Source organism: Hylaeus volcanicus, chromosome 3 (genome assembly GCF_026283585.1).
Source record: "Hylaeus volcanicus isolate JK05 chromosome 3, UHH_iyHylVolc1.0_haploid, whole genome shotgun sequence".
In the NCBI taxonomy this organism is placed as follows: Eukaryota; Metazoa; Arthropoda; class Insecta; order Hymenoptera; family Colletidae; genus Hylaeus; species Hylaeus volcanicus.
Window position 1 is genome coordinate 6715902 of NC_071978.1, and position 17130 is coordinate 6733031.

At 38.9% G+C, this 17130-nt stretch overlaps 1 protein-coding gene across 49 annotated transcripts in view; it reads left to right on the top strand.

Annotated features, from left to right (window-relative positions):
* The window catches only part of LOC128874370 (calcium-activated potassium channel slowpoke), a 110583-nt gene that overhangs the window by 60446 nt on the left and 33007 nt on the right, over positions 1 to 17130 (top strand). For 15 of the 49 annotated variants that reach the window (XM_054119093.1, XM_054119096.1, XM_054119076.1 and 12 more), the window contains exons 7-12: positions 996 to 1087; positions 7956 to 8066; positions 10835 to 10940; positions 13174 to 13326; positions 13725 to 13880; positions 14299 to 14429. In XM_054119093.1, the coding sequence (XP_053975068.1) occupies positions 996 to 1087; positions 7956 to 8066; positions 10835 to 10940; positions 13174 to 13326; positions 13725 to 13880; positions 14299 to 14429 (749 nt within the window). Of the gene's footprint in view, positions 1 to 995; positions 1088 to 7955; positions 8067 to 9157; positions 9264 to 10834; positions 10941 to 13173; positions 13327 to 13724; positions 13881 to 14298; positions 14430 to 17130 lie in introns of all 49 variants that reach the window. The other 34 variants (XM_054119070.1, XM_054119079.1, XM_054119115.1 and 31 more) reach the window with 10 other exon arrangements.

Below are 17130 nucleotides of genomic sequence, written 5' to 3' on the forward strand. Positions count from 1 at the left end.
GAACAATCTTTTTCTTTACTGTCATTCGCACGTTCGACGAAACGTTGTTCGCGGTTCCCACCCCCTGCATTGCGAGTAGCTTCCATCCTCTTTCATACGCGCAAAAGAAATTCGAAATCGCGCGGATATTCCTTTGACACGCGTTTTTGTTTCTCTTTTTTTTCTTTTTCGTTTAATGTTCGATCACGATCGACGTACAACACGTATCCACCGAGGAGGCAGAAGCGGTGCACGACATGTTCAGAATTCGAAGATCCAACCAGCCTCGTTTTAAAAAGCCAGATGAATGAGAAAGAATTGTTAAGAACCGAACTGTTGTACCAACAAAAAAGAGTGCGGGTAAAGAACAATGAATCTATATATATATGACCTACCTGCCAATGGACTAGGTAGACGTGTCGGCACGTGTAGTTATCGTTAGGCCTAGGTGTAGGAGTGTAGGACCTAGGTGTAGGTAGCCTACCTACCCCGCCCTTTATTTGGAACGTATTCGTTTCTATACATATATATACATCTATATATGTATGTATATTTATACATATTAACTATTTGGACCGTGGCGCGCATAGTGTTACAGCACTATTAATCGTGTCTCTATGAGTAGCCGCGGTGTCCGGTAGCTGAGCCAAAACAAAAAAAAAAAAAGAAACTTACCTCCGTTCATAAACGCAAAGATCCTCCCCACCACCACCAACCCCCCAATACCCCCTCGCTAATTAAAAGGAAATGAGCAAATAAGGTACGACCAGCATTCGACGCGTTTAGCGAACTTTTTTTTTTGTTTTTTTTTTTAAAGAAAAACCTCGACACGACGGGACGATTACCGATTCACGTAGCACTACCACGACTCGATGTAAAAGAGAAACAAACAAACAAAAGAAAAGAGCAAGAAAGCAAAACAAAAATAAAAAAAAAACTAAAGCAAACAATTTGCCAACCGTTTCACACAAGTGTATTGATGCGAATGTTGTGTTTTGTTCTATCACGTGGTGTAGGCCATATTCGCCAGTTGTATCCCCGAGATAATTGACCTGATCGGGACGCGAAACAAGTATGGCGGCACTTTGAAGAACGAGCGAGGTCGCAGGTGAGAGACACAACCAACCAACTAGCTTTCCCGAGTTGAGCCACTTTTCACAACCCCGATTACTATCAACCACCCCGATACTTTCTCGTATGATAACAACTTGTATATTATGTAAGTCTGACCCTTCCTCTGAACCACCCACCCTTTTCCCGCCGCCATCGCCCCGACTAGCACGACACCACCGAAACTCTGTGCCACATTTTTCTGATCGTATGCACCTGAACACTTGTACACGATCACACGTTGCCTTGATGTCAAATATCCATCTTCGAACCTCTCCTCTGATGTTCCCCACAGACACAACACTTGTCACTGCTCTTTCTCACGGATACACACTAATACACGCCACTTGTTCTCTACCCACGACAAGCCTTGAGATGACTCCAGCAAAACTGTCCAATTACTTGTTTATTACACGTTTATATTTAGATAACAATGTTAGAATCGACGAATCGCAGCCCCACACCCGCTCCCTGGTATTAGTTTGTCAGTCGACGGTCTCGCCAATCCCGAAGACACTCCTTCGAATACAGTACGTTCTCCCGTTTCTCCGTCCAGCCAAAAAACACCTTCAAATACCTGGTCAGCTAGTCCTATTGTTTACCACAGATCTACCGTACCCAGCAACTGGTGTTAGCTTGTTCGTTCACACTGACTGCACTTGGGACAAATACGGCTTTGATGCGCTAGTATATATGTATATCCAGTCTTGCGCGAAGAACGAGGAATTAGGACGTTTAATTGTCCGTCTTTTGAATTAATTTAATCCACTCGGGAAGGGGGGTGGGGGAGGAGGGGCGAACAAAAGCGTCGCGGATAAGCCGATCGGGGCCATGTAAACGCTATTCGCGGCTCGAGCAGTTGTCTTTTGTTGGAATTGGCGATTTTAAGGGTGATTCTGCACCTAGTCGAATCTAATTCCTCGTTGTTGCGTTGCTCTTCGACGTATAGTCACCGAGTTGGTGGTAATTAGAAGCGAATCGGGTTCATTCACTTTTCGCAGCTTTGTCCGTAGATCTACACTTTGGCATAGCGGTGTAGTACGAATTAGCGTGGTAAAGCGTCTATTAAGTCGTAACGTTGAGACTACTTGCGTAATTCTATACATACGTGAACCGTGCTTCTGTTTAAACTTTCTCGTTCGCAATCTACTACTTGCCAGAGGTGTTTTATATGGCCGCGGAATAGAGCACGTGCCACGTAAATATTCGAGCTGTATTTCTCTCCGAGTGCAAAGGGTCAACGCCCAGCATGTACCCTGCATATCCCACATTGAATGCATACATTATACACATATGTGTGTGTGTGTGTTTCTTGGATCACATTGTACACGTAAACATGTGTGTGTGTGATACGTTTATGTATGGAAGTATACATAAATGTGTATATTTATACATTTTTATGTGTACACGTAAATGTATATATTTGTACATTTTTATATACGTATACAGGAATTTATATATTTATATATCATAATACGTAACGTGTTTATATATCGTTACGTTACATGTATATAAAGGGTTCTCCAAAAGGGACCTCGGGATATTCTTTTATAACGACATGATACCGTTAACGTAGTCATGGTAGACGTATATAATTTTTTTATGGTATTTCTAAAGTCTAGATATATAGATCAGTCACTATAATTATTTTTCCACTAAAATTTTCCTTATTTCCTGTATGATCAGACTTTAGGAACACCCTGCACATAAATACCATACCATTCGTGTTTCATTACAAAATAAAATCCTGAAGACCCTTTTCTAGCAAACTCTCTATGTATAACCAAAGGGTGGTACAACTTGAAGGACATTCTGCACGACAAATTGAACAAAACATGTAAAATGAAATTTTTCTTAGAGATTTTCCAGAAAATCAACGTCAAGTTTCATGAATTTAGTATTTGGATTAAAAGTCTTGTTAACATTGTGATTTGTTCTAAATCAGTGCTACCAGGTTGCTTTAATCACGAACTCTCGGTTTCTGTCACCCCGTCGATACGTCCAGATACAATACTCGAGAGTATACGGATATAACTCATGCGTTAGGCGCATGTGACGGTCACACTTCCGCCGTGGCTAATTACCATAGAGACCGATCTCCCAATCATCGACATCCCGGCGGGCGTGTTGTACAAAGACCAGAACGAACATGATTCGTTTGATCCAACTCTACCGTGGATAGAATGAATCGCCGAGAAGAAAGCATTGTACAGGATGGAATGAAATGGAAAAAACCTCTTAACATCAAAGTAGTATTAAAAATTGATTTTCTGGAAAAGATAGCATTAGGAAAATTGTATGGCTTTTCTTGTGCCTGTTTCTCCATTTGGAGTCACTGCTGGTTGTACCATTTATTGCAACGTATTTAAATGTATATAAATATATGAATATACAAATATATGTACGTATACGAGTATATAAATATATGTATGCGTGTGCACATATATGTTTACGTGCATATGTGACCTAACGAAACACTTGAGTGTAATAACCTTGGTGTTTTAGACAGCATTAATTATCGTTTTTACGTGTAATTCTTGAAGAAAGGAAAGTGGAGAAGTGAACTTCTGCCTTGGGTTGTATTATGCAGGGTGGGCCACTGTTACAAATTATGGTCCCGTATCCGTTGTATATGTGTAGGTGTAAGTGCAATACGTCGTATAGATTCGGCATCGCAAAGCAAAAATGTACCGATTCCGAGCTGCAATCTTCTTTATGCTTCAGAAAATGTCTCATTTGTCAAGGGAGAGTTCGATACGATGTAGCTTGATCACAAGCCTGAACGTTCCTTGTAAACTATTTACTGCGTTTGGAGAGATTCGACTAACATTTTTCGATTCTTTTGCATTCCTGTTCATGAACACTAACCAAACAATTTGATGCTTTCAGAGGAATAATAACTGTCCTTGTATGTACTTGCGGAAGATAATTGTTGGACAACAATTGCTGAAGTGATAATGAGATTTCGAGCACACGTTTTTCCAAACTTTCCTTGTTATCGTTAGGTCTCGAATTCTGACCAGTTTCATTTTCTGCTTTTTTAAAAAGTTTCAATTTGCTTCACTATGATCCTTCTCATGACAGGGAAATATCGTTGAATCTGTTAGGGGACAACGGAGTAGCATTCACATTTCTTAATAGACACTTAACATTTCTAACATTAACAACGCACATTTGAAATTTTATTTACTCTCCATAGATGAAGAGTATGATTTTAAATCATATTTAAAATTCATAGAGTCTTTTGTATTTATTTGATATTTAAAGTAATGTTTGTGTTTTACAAAAGCTTAATTAATTAAATATTTGTCATATAAGGTAGCATTTCAATTTTCAATTTTCAATCTGAACAATATTCATGTCCAAATCAATCAGAATACCTAGTAAATTAACTTTAAAATGATCAAATATGTCTCCTGTCTAGAAAAATTTTGTTCTCCATTACATCTTTTCATCCATGTGGAAAAACTTGTTAAAAGATGTTTGCAACCAGTTTCTTTTATTATCTAGCTTCCTTTGCCCCCTATACGATCCAATCAGTGATCTTTATCGTACCCAAAGGTTCCAGTCACTCGTGATAATACTAACGATAGGTACGTCTCCCATTGCTCCCCGAGTTTTGGCGGAAACTCTTTGTAACAGTTCACATGACCCACCCTGTATACGCTTTATATATGTACGTGTCGATGCACATATATGAAGCTGTATGTATACGCATATGTATATTGCTAACCATAACATGTCATGCGTAGTTTATGTTTGATTAAGGGAATATCAGTGAGCCAGAAAACAAGTTGTTAGATTAGGGAAGAGTGATACAATTGTTTGTACGTTCTTTTCAAACTGATCATCATTCATGATTTGTGTCATTGCGAATGTAATTTTCTGTAAAACGACAAGGAAACCAACAACACCGGGTAACACGCGGCTGTTAGTCCCATCGGAATATGTAAGTGTAGCGCTTACTCATACACGATCACGTCTACGGATCTGTGACGCGAGTTGTCGCGAAACGGAACACTCGGTACATTTTTATTTCGTAGACAAAGGAAAGCACTGGAGATGGCAAACATAATTTTTTTTCGTTTCTAACAGCATCCATGCTCGGTTACAAAATTGTTCGCTGTTACACAAAATTTCCCTAATTAATGTTAAAAGAAATTTAATGATTTTAGTTTGAGAGGAAAACAAATTTTAATGGTGCAATTAAAAATGGTTAGAAATTATTCAGTAGTATTTAAAAAGGTTTGCAAACGTGAAAAATAAAGAATGAGGACTTGGGTACCTTGCACTCTCGTGCGCGAGCATCAATTTATTTTAATTAGAACGTTTCGGATCTTAGATTTGAATCAGTTTCAATGAATATTCTAATTAGAAAGTTTGAATGGTATTATTAAAAGCAAAAACATACCTAAAATATACAAATATAGTTTAAATATAAATCGAGGATTGCAATGATACTTGGAATATTTAAATTAGAATCTTTCTAATCATACTTCAGTTTTAGTTTTCTAATAATTATGCGTCCACTCATACTTCTCAAAAATTAAATAAAATAAACCTCACGAATGCATTTACGCCATGCGATCGTTCGAACTGACCACTTAAACATATTTTTATTAATTATTAGCGTTAGAAGACTTCCTCCAAGCATTGGAGGCTTCCTTGTGGTATGTCTTCGACGTTAATCGCGTTTCAAGGTTTCGTTGTGAGACATATTCGATAAAACTTTATACAAAGGAATAGACATGGTTGCTGCCTCAAGAAAGAATGCTCACCAAAGAAAAAATTATGTTTCCTCCCATCTTCCAGACTATCGAAGACGTTTTAAATTTCTCTTTACCTCCGTATCCTAGAGAAATATTCAGGTTTCCTATTTTCGACGACTCGCCGTGCATAATTCGTAGCCTTTCCGATAATTTCACACACATCGACGTCTCTGTTGGTCATAGCACCTGAGGCACACGAGGCGTCACTCGTCGAATGTACTTCGATATTGCTCCTTGATCGATTGTCGTTTCACACCGTGGCTAGTATCGACGATGTGATTTTTGTCAGCGACACGATTTTCGCCAGGCGTTAGCTTGCGTGCATTTTTTTGAAGATGCGTTCCGTCGCGTCGAGAACAGAAAGACCAACCAAAAAAAGCAAAAAAAAATAAATAAATAAATAAAATAAAAAAGAAAAGCAAAAGAATAGTGAAAAACAAGTAAACACATAGAACCAGAGTAAACGCGAGACGTCCACGACTGTTTTGGAAGCTGACTGTATGTTTCGAGCGACGGATATTGCGACGAGTAACGCGTCCGATTAGCATACTCGACGTGTGCGAGCATTTTGAACTGTCGGGTACTTTCTCTACATGGGCAATAGGACTCGAACGACACGGTACCTCTTTTTTCAGTAACGGTTAGACAACAAATGGTATACGTCTACGTAACTTCGATCACGTACACACGACACTCACGTTTTGACATTTATATACAACAAAACGTCGGTCCCGTATGATAGATTTAAAAGTAATCCTTGTCAGTAGGGCTTAATGTCAACCATGTGTTGTTTTTTTTTTCTCCTTTTTTTTCGGAGGGGCCCATGTTGGATTCAGTTGGCACGCAAGAATCGCCAATTTCCCTTTGTCTCCGCCAGAAAGGGGATTTGTTTCGCGCGCAAAAGCAAAGAAGATATCTAAATTAACGAAACGGTATATCGGGTGTCGGCTGAGTTCACGATGAGCCTCGCATCGACTATTATACAGAGTAGTATATAAAAGTGGAGCATGGAATGGTCATGGTGAAGTTTTTGTACTTGACGCAATAACACTTATCACGTTTAGGCACCATTTTATATCTGATTCGCTTGTAACAGCAAGAAGTATATCTATATATATATATCATTATTAATGTACATCGCACGTAGAGTTAACACGAATAGAGTAAACCGAGTTTTGTGCTTGTATTTGATTGCAAGAATCGAGACACGAACGAGCCTGCACTCTTACGTACTTTTTTTTTTATCTAACTCTTGCCACGTTTATCATTTCGTTTTATTTTTATTTTTTTTTTTTAATTCCTTGTACATTGTATTATTATCTAGTACAGATTACTTACTGTGTGCGTGTGTATGCGTGTGAGCGCGCGCTTGTGTGTAGTTGTTCGATCACGTTAGTTGGTTAAAAACAAAAAAAAGAAAACGACTCACAACCAATTCCTATTTTTTCGCAGTTCCCGGGTAAGTTTAGTTCATTAATTTTCAATCTACGTTAATAATTAATACCAAAGATAGATACCAAAACGGGAGTCGCGGTTGATAGATTGAAAAAAACGTGTCGAATCAATCCCGAGAAATTCTAACGATAGTTCTGTCTTCCTTCGAACAACTGACACAGAACTTTCACTACGAATATTATATTTGTATACTTCTTTTTTTTTTTTTCTAATTTTTGTTCATTGTGGCAGCAGACTAAATTGGCACAAGAAAGAGCTGAAAAAATTTAGATTTCTCAACGATAATATATCCACGTTTGTCTCTCTCTTTCTCTCTTCGTTTCGTTTGCGCCAGTTTTCGTTTCGCGCGTATTCGTTTGACCGTGTTTACACCCTCGAGCAGCATAACGACGAGTGGCCCTCGAGGGGCATGTTCAAAGAAAGAAAAGCAAGTGGGAAAGCACGGTTAAAAGCCGGCTGGTCAGCACATGCGAGAGAGAAAGAGAGAGAAAGAAAGTGAGGGAAACGTAACGAAATCCTTAATTGGTTGAGACGTATGTAATTACATAGAACGTGTACATGGTAGTTGCTTGTAAGTTTCACTTCTTTAAACTTCTCGTACTTCAGCGGGAGTGGAATCTAATTCGTTCGTTGTGTTGGCAGACATATTGTCGTGTGTGGCCACATCACCTACGAATCAGTCTCACACTTTCTCAAGGACTTCTTGCACGAGGACCGCGAAGATGTTGACGTGGAAGTTGTCTTCTTGCATAGGTATGACCATCGATTATTACTTTAATCCTTCCCAATCTCAGAGTCTGCGTGCACTGTACTCCCTTAACCTCATTTTCATACAGGAAAGCCTGTATAATCGATCTGCACCATTTTTCTATTTATTTTGAACAAAGTTACGCGCAGTCTGGAACTACTGATTGGGCCCAAACAGATTTTTATGTTTATGAATATATTCAGTATTTAAAAATCTATTTTCTGTGTAAGCAATTATATTGTTGGGGACCAATTGTTCGACGAGAAATTGCGATTAATTTTATATTCGTTTGTCGACGAATAAACCATTTTTGTCGAAAATCAATCATCGTATTTTGTCTAGTTCGAAAAGTCGCATAAACTGGTATTTTTATTTTTTAAATAGTAAAATATAGTATATATAAAATGTACTATTTTATATACTCTTTTGAGGCCAATCAATTGTTCGCGTCTGTATCCTCTATAATTGCGTTTCGATTAATCAAAGCCATTCCTATATAAATGTAATGTTTCGTGGCTTGCACTAATTCAAATCATACAGGTGATTATACAGGCCAATAATCATCCCTTTGTCTTCTCATCATGAATTCGAACATAACATTGATTTTGTACGATACAGTGTATCCAAATTTGTCGTATCGCTAAAAAACAACGTCTTCCAAATGAATTCTAACGAACATCGCCGTTTCCACTTTCATTAACGTTAAGTATAATAACAGTCGTTGATCGATACGAAATTAAGTAAGTCTGCTACTGTGATCGTTACCGATAAGCACTCGTTAATCAACTACTCGTGCGATATACCGATAAACACCGTCAGGAAAAAAGACGATATACCTAATATCGTTGGTCAGAGGTAACAATGGGTAAGTTTAGGTTGCGTCGCGCGTAGGTGTCCCAGTTACGCAAGTTGTTCTGCGGTTAAACGACCAAGGACGATCAGACTCCGTGCGATCCAGCGTTTCGTTCTCGATCTTTTAGCTCGTGTCCCGTTCGACAGGAGGAAGGACACGCCTGGTCGTCGACGGACGTTTATGGTTGTTCGGTTACATCGAGGTCTGATCGTCATTGTCGTAAGGAGTGATCTGTGTTTTCAGGAAAGAGCCAGATCTCGAATTGGAGGGTCTCCTGAAGAGGCATTACACGACCGTGGAGTTTTTTCAGGGCACCATGATGAATGCCGTGGATCTGGAACGCGTCAAGGTACCCTTGAACCCTAGAACAACCATCATACAAAAAAACCTCCACCAACCATAACACCCCGCAAAAGCAACCCACCTGACGCCGTGGCCCTTCGCGCTTCTCGTTTCTTTGCAGTTCTTTAGGCTATCGCGCGATTTAGGTTACCCAACCTAGACCGTAATTCGACGTGCGATTTAGATATATTTGTACAGTTGTACACAAGGCGACATTGAGCGGAAATATACGTATGCGTTTACGGTTGCGTCGCGACTTGCGGCCTCATAGAAAACGATCGGCGTCATTTGTCACCGAAGTTGCTTGCATCGAGATTATTGATCCCATGGCGACAACACGACTGTCACGCTTACGCCGGAGTTAGGTGCATACAAACACAGTACTGAGAACTACATCAACGCCAGGATTCTCTGTTTCCACTTGTTTACCATTTTTCGATCTACTTTTTTTACTCATATCTATCTCTTACTCTCTCCTATTTCTCTATTTCGTTTTACTAGTTATATGACGTTACCCGGTGCCACGTTCGCGATCGACGACGACATCGAGAAACGCGGATGCGAGGCAGACTTGTTGACCGGAATTTGTGTGAAGTTTTCGTGGCACCGTGTTGCATTACATATAAATGTACACGTACAAAGTTGATTCTTGTGGAGTGATCTATGCTGTTGATAGAGGGCTCTTAATAATAGATATAGTCGGTTCGATGAGTAATACCGCATGAAGTAGACGATTATTTCGCTCGTAGAAGCATCGCAATTAATTTTGTTAATGATATGTTACCTCGTGAAATAATAAAGACTGTTCACTTCTCTTTTATTCTTAGAATATTTGAAGCTAATTAAATAATAATATATAAAATTAATAAGAATGAATAGCAAAAAAATTTGTGCATTGAACTCATATAAAACCATATGCCACGTTACGAAGTGATTTTCTAAATCAAAATCCTTTTTCTAACCCTTCCATACAAATTTCATCTCAACTCCTCAAGCTTCGGATCACTTCAGAGAAACAATTCAGTACGCGTTGGAGTATGTATATAGTACAAGGCATACATGTACATACCAATATATACTCGAACAAGCATACGTACATAGCATATGTACATATACATACATACATATATGTACGAACTACATGATTATAACATAGTATAATTACAACGTAGAAAGCAACCGCCTGCGACTGCATGGTATGCTGTAATGAGCTATGGAGCCGAATCAGCGTGCAGTAGAGACTTACTTAGATCTATTATATTATCACATATCACACATATCTCGTGTATCCATAGCCCACGAGGGAGGTCACTCCTGACCAACAATAGAATAGACGAAAAACAGTATCTAGCGAACCTATAATCCCTGGATATCCATAGGTGATATCTTAAGGAGGATTTTCGCTCTCTCTCTCGAGAGAGAGACAGCGATTTCAGAGCCATTTTAGTTTACATTTATAAGTCAGATGTCCGACGACCTGCCTGTTCAGCGATATCTCGCGAAAAGCGCGGTTCGATGCCAGAGGTGAACGTTTTTATAAAGAAAAGCATATCGTTTTGTCGGGCCGATGCCATTTAGGAAACCACCAGATCTCGAGCTAGAGGGACTGTTCAAGCGGCATTTCACCACCGTGGAGTTCTTTCAGGGGACAATCATGAACCCCATTGATCTGCAGCGAGTCAAGGTGAGTCTCATATATCTACCGCTCAAAAAAAGAAAAACCCCGCAACCCCGATCCCCTTATTCACGAAGTAAGTGTGCGATAATCGCGCTGACTAATTTGGAACGACCCGTGTGTATCGCGCGACTACCCTTACGGACGCCTTCCCTTTCTGTCGATACACCATGAGTCGCTGGATCCCTCGTTTCTTCGGTGGCAGCTCCCATGACGACCTTGCTTCGGTCTTCGAGAGACAAACTAAGGAGAGACATCAACCATTATGTGATTTTCTTGCATATTTGAGGGGTGAAATGCACCCTGTTGTAAATTTAAGATGTTTAATTATATTTTTCATTGGTCCATCAAGCATTACATAGTATTATTTTCTATTTAAATATAGTAAAAGAAATAATTAGAAATGTCTTACAAAAAGTTAGACAGTGTCCTTTGGAATTTGCAAGGAATCTTCCAAAAATTAATTTAGCCTCGGATGAATCATTAAGTAACATGTACATTATCATTTATTTTGCCTCTACTTCTTCGACACTTTAGAAATAATTTTATTAAAAAATATCTCCCCAATTTTTAAACAAATAAAAATATAGTTACAGTGGACATATTGTTTTCTCCCCATAATAGAGGACCGAAGTATTGAGGTCGAAAGCATTCGAATAATACAGTCACCTGGAATAACAATACATAATTTTACAGTAATTGATTATTTTGAGATACTCTGACCATTAATGAAAATACGAAGACAGTCACGGTTGCTGCCACGCGAGTCGGTGTCGCTCTGAACTCGACGTTTGTGCAACAGGACAAATGCTGTTACTCAAGGATGATTGTTGCTTGTGTGTTTCCTTTTGTGCACATTAACCGTGTTTCGTGGACCCCTTTGACGCGTTTCCTATGCTGTCATCTGCTTTCGTGTCTCATCAGTCTGTAATCGCTCATTCGAATCGTGTCGGTCGCCAATGCGACCATAGACGATGACGAGTGTGCTCTTGGCGTCCACGTTGAAACCTTTAGACGAACAAAATTCGCTGAGAATCTCCGAGTTGTGCTAGCTCCCATCGAGGATTCTCGCGAGACGTCGCAACGGAGAGTATTAATATCAATAGTATCTCTTCCAACGTGTGCGCGTGTACACGTAAATGAATTCTGACATGCGAACTTGTATTAGAAAAATGTCTTTCGAAGGTCGTTTGCACCTACTGGATAGATCCATGCCTGCTGTCGATCCAGGTGGGTATGTGCTTGTGGAAGGATTAGTTTAAACATTAAACGAATCTTTTTTTCTAGGAGCTAGCTTCTATTAGAGATTTAGAGTACTGGCGACGAGCAACAGCTCTTTGTTAGATGTGATACACCCCGCAGTACAAAAAAAAACACAGGCTATGATGTTTGGCTATGTTTTGCCTAGTATCTTTAATTTCTTTCTTTCTTGCGTATAGATCGAACCTAGGTCACGTCGACGAACGTTCGACGAGCATGAGAGTGCTTTGATTCCGTGAACTCTAGCAGTTCGGCTTTTTAGTTAATATTTAGTGCACATGTAAGGAATGTTACTTGCTTTCATAGTTTATTTAGTGTTCTGGAAATTGTGTCGAGAGTACGTGTCGTCGGATACGACGGGAGAAAGGGAAGAAACACGGAAAAACGCGTGGAAGACTATTAACTTGCACATGTGTGTTTTCATTTTGAAGAAGTGTAATTTTCACGTGTTACGTTCGCTTCTGTCTATCCGCGACACGTAACAGAAACTGGCTTAAAGTTAATGCTTGCAAGGAATCTCAGCACGTAGCTGCATTCCTCTGTATGTTTCGACGACGAATCCCTCCATTTGTTATTTTATCGATTATGCACCACTTTTGATAAAGATTACACGTTTCACTTACTTCGAACGCAACCTTTCGCGGTTACTTATACAGATTTCCACCGAGTAGATTATATATACATGATAGAATATAAAGTATCGTTAGAACGGTTGTTAGAACGTTTCTACACTTGGAAGTAACACATACTCGTACGAATGTTAATAAAATCGGTTCAACTGAACGACGCTCGCGGTACTTTTACTTTCGCGGCGATTCCTTTGTTTACTATTTGTTCGAGAACCTGTTTCGAATTTCAAACTTTGCTGCTGCTTTCTGACTCCCGACCCACACCCCCCCGCCCCCCGAATTACATCTACTTTTATTAATGATCCTGCGCGCGAGGTCATACGTTGGAATAAAAGTGTCTTGGTCCTTTTTAGGTACACGAGGCGGACGCGTGTTTGGTACTGGCGAACAAGTACTGTCAAGATCCGGACGCAGAGGACGCGGCAAACATCATGCGCGTAATCTCTATCAAGAATTATTCGGATGACATTCGCGTTATCATTCAATTAATGCAATATCACAACAAGGTACTACTGTTACGAAGTATTTCGGGGACTTTGACTAACTGGGATGAATCTGTTATTTATATATAATTTTGACGTAGTATCTCGAGTCAGATTATATCTAATTAATATCTAACATTGAATATTTTTTTAATGTATACTTCTAATAGTTAAACATGTTAATTAGAGATTTGGATTTTATTTAACGTTGACTCAGCTTCTGCTTGCTGCTGCAATAAATTAATTTAAATTGGTGTCACCACTAAAGTCGATCCCACAATTAAAACACACTCGATACATCGAATATCGATTATAGAATTCAGATGAAAACTGCACCCCCGAGCCTTAGTCTACTCGTATTATTAAATAGAAATTCTCCCATGAATTCTCAGACTCTCTACAGAAATTAAAATTTGTTCCAGGCCTACTTATTAAACATTCCATCATGGGATTGGAAACAAGGCGACGACGTAATCTGCCTAGCCGAACTGAAGTTAGGTTTCATCGCGCAGTCTTGTCTGGCGCCGGGTTTCAGCACAATGATGGCCAATCTCTTCGCTATGCGTTCTTTCAAGACGGTCAGTAGAATGTCGTTCACCGGCAGACAAACGCTCTGTCCCCGTACTCTGTATCTATGCATGTGTGAAAAATGTTCCTTAGGTTTTTTCATGGTCGAGCTGTTCACAGTGATCGCGTTTGCGAGAGCCATTTACTTTTTCTTTTTAACCTCGTCGGCCATGTTTTCAGAAACTAGGTTCGGGCGTTGTTTTTCTTTTGTTTCTCTCTTGCTTCGCGCTCTCGTTTTCGTCGTTTCGAGAGTTTTTTTTCGGGTTTTACGCTTAAGAGACGCTTAAGAGGAACGTTTTGGGGTTCGCGATTTTTCGTCACGGACACGTATCGAATGTAGAGAGCGACGTGAGAGAACACGGTCGTTTTCACTGTGGACAAACGCGAGAAATCCGTACATGCATAGGAGCGTGTGTGATTTAGAAATAGTTGGTTGATTGGTACCAGTCGCCCGATATGCAGGCTTGGCAGAATGACTACCTACGTGGAACCGGAATGGAGATGTACACCGAAACACTGAGCCCTACCTTCATTGGAATGCCTTTTGCCAAAGCCACTGAGTAAGTCGGTTCATGACCAACCCAACATCCAGCAGATACCTGCAATATATCTGATTCAAGAGACGAGATCCGTGGTTCTGCCGCGTGTCTTCTGGGCCGTTATATGGGGTGTCGTAGCTTCTTCCATGAGCGTACATGTCATACAGAAAGCACGTTTGGTTTGGAAAATTGTCGAGGGAGCTAGTTAGAATTTTAAAAAGAATTATCTTTTGGAGGATGTGTTGTGGATGTTTATGTCATTTGGGTTTCTTTTACATTTGAATTTACATTTTTCTGTGAAAATAGTAAGGAAAGAAAGTGACCTTTGTGTTCGACATCAAAAAGAAAAGTCCTATTTCACTTAAGATAAGATAAATACAATATTTCACCTAAAGATTTTTCTTTGTAGAATACTAATTATTTAAACTTCGTATTTGTCACTTTTCCAGTGTAACGTACTTTCTGAAACATGTATTTCTGCGTCTTAGAGGCAAAATATATTAAACCCAAATCGAAGAAGTTTGGAGTTGAAATTGTGAAAATCAAATCGAGTATCATACTCTTAATTGCTATTTAAATTATTGCTGAACTTTGGACTTAAAATAGTTTTGTCTCGTCAGGACCGATTTATGGATCGAAGTGGGACACGGTGGAATTATTTGGTTGTGAAATATTATTTATTCCAGTCTAAATTCAATATTTCTTTAACTTGCTTGTGTAAAATCAATTATTCTCTGCTCGAAGCAAATTTATTTTTTGTTGAAAATTAGCGATTATCGGGTTATAAATACGTGGGTCACTGTAACTGCAATGGCAATTTTACGAATTTTGTCCGAATATTAAAAAAGAACCTAATTTAGACATTTTAAAAATGTTCTAGTACAGAATTCCAACTTTTTTCACATATGAGGAAAATTAACCGTGTAATGTTTTAATGTTCAAAAATGTTTGAGCTAGGGAAGTCTCGGCAAATTGTGACCAAGTCCGAATCACTCACAATAATTCAATGTGTATAACATCGTTGAATTTCGAAGTGGAGCAGATGTAATTTTACTCGTAATGCAATGTCTATACCAATGGTCGAAGGAATCGACGAATCTTTTCATTACAAAAGTTTCTTCGTTTCGTGGATGCTTATCTTTGTACGGAACGTCCACGATAATGATCGCACAATCTCGAGCGCCGCGGCTAAAATGTCCGTTTCAGGGGAGCACGTATACACAGTTTGTTGGAGAATTCTTATCACGGCAATCCCTGTCTCGGAGATACATGGACTCGGTCAACCATTTCTTTTCGTGCTCGCGTTAACGACGGTGGAATCACTTGAGAAGGGTCGGTAGTCTCTTGAATCAGAAAGAAAAAAAAAAAAGGATGAAGCTTTGCCTCGCCTATGTCTTTCACTACGCTCCACTGTGCTATATATATATTATATGGATTATATCTTCGGGGTGTTCTAAAAGTCTTTGGGTCTTCGGCGAAGTGGGGTGGATTTCGAGCAATTTCTAGATGACGCGATTATAAATATATTTCTAGACAGAATGCAATACTTCTAAAAATTATTTTTGTGATTTTTATTGAGCTTCAAACTTCGACACGACGAGATTTACTAAAAGTACAGAAAACTTCAGAAGAAATTGACTAATACTTTGAGTGATTTGTGTTATTCTTTTCTGATGTAATGCTTGTATCTAGTTTGAAAATATAGATGTAAACCTGTCAGTGGGAAATGTGTTCTGAATTCACCCTATTTTAAAGAAGTATCGAGGGATTTTTGGAACACTCTGTATATACAAGCTGGACCATTTGAATAGGAACACCTTAGGTCGAGTCAACCAAAGAATCGACTTGGAAGACCTCCCACCACTTGCCCTCTTGTAGGAAAGTCCTCTACTTCTGGCTGACTTGGCCAGCAACCCGGATGGTTAGAATTCTTCACCATTCGACGAATATAGTGTTGGAATCGAACATTTTGCAATGAATCTTCATTTTTACGAGTATAATAACCCCTTGTCAAAAGTCTGAATTTTTACCTCGATAATTTGATAAATCAAACTGTAATTTCTATTGAGCAGGGTTGTTATTTACATATTTGCCAAAAAAATATTACGTTTTATTCCTTATTTTTCAGTTGACCTTATTATCCGATATGTTGTTTTTTAAATATTCAACGATCGGTGACGATGTAATTGCCAAAATTGTTTGACAAACAGAAAGTCGTGAAATGTTTGAAATACTTCGCTACATGCGACCAAGTTGGTAGGAAGTAATATAGGTGCAGAATAGGAGCACTCAATTCTGGAACTTCTCCCATCAGCCAAGTCGATTCTTTGGCTCACTGGACCCCGAGTATCTCTGTTGCTTGTGGTTGTAAGACAAAAACTGTTCAGGACAGAGCCATACATTTCATAGTAGCAAATACATAAAGAAGAAAAAATTATTCAATGTTATCTTTGTTTAAATGGAACTATATATAAATCACACGTATTCAATCTAATTGTATAATAAATTTACGTATAGAATATATCATGATTAAAGTCCATGATGATTAATATCATTAATACATATAATGCTTTCAAATATTCGTGTTATCTGCTGATGAAATATTTAAGCCTCTTCGATTAACTATATGCCATGTTCAGGCATTTTAAATACCATATGAAGTATAAATTTGGATATTAATATTTAAATATAAATGACCAGACGATCTATTCAAACATTATGA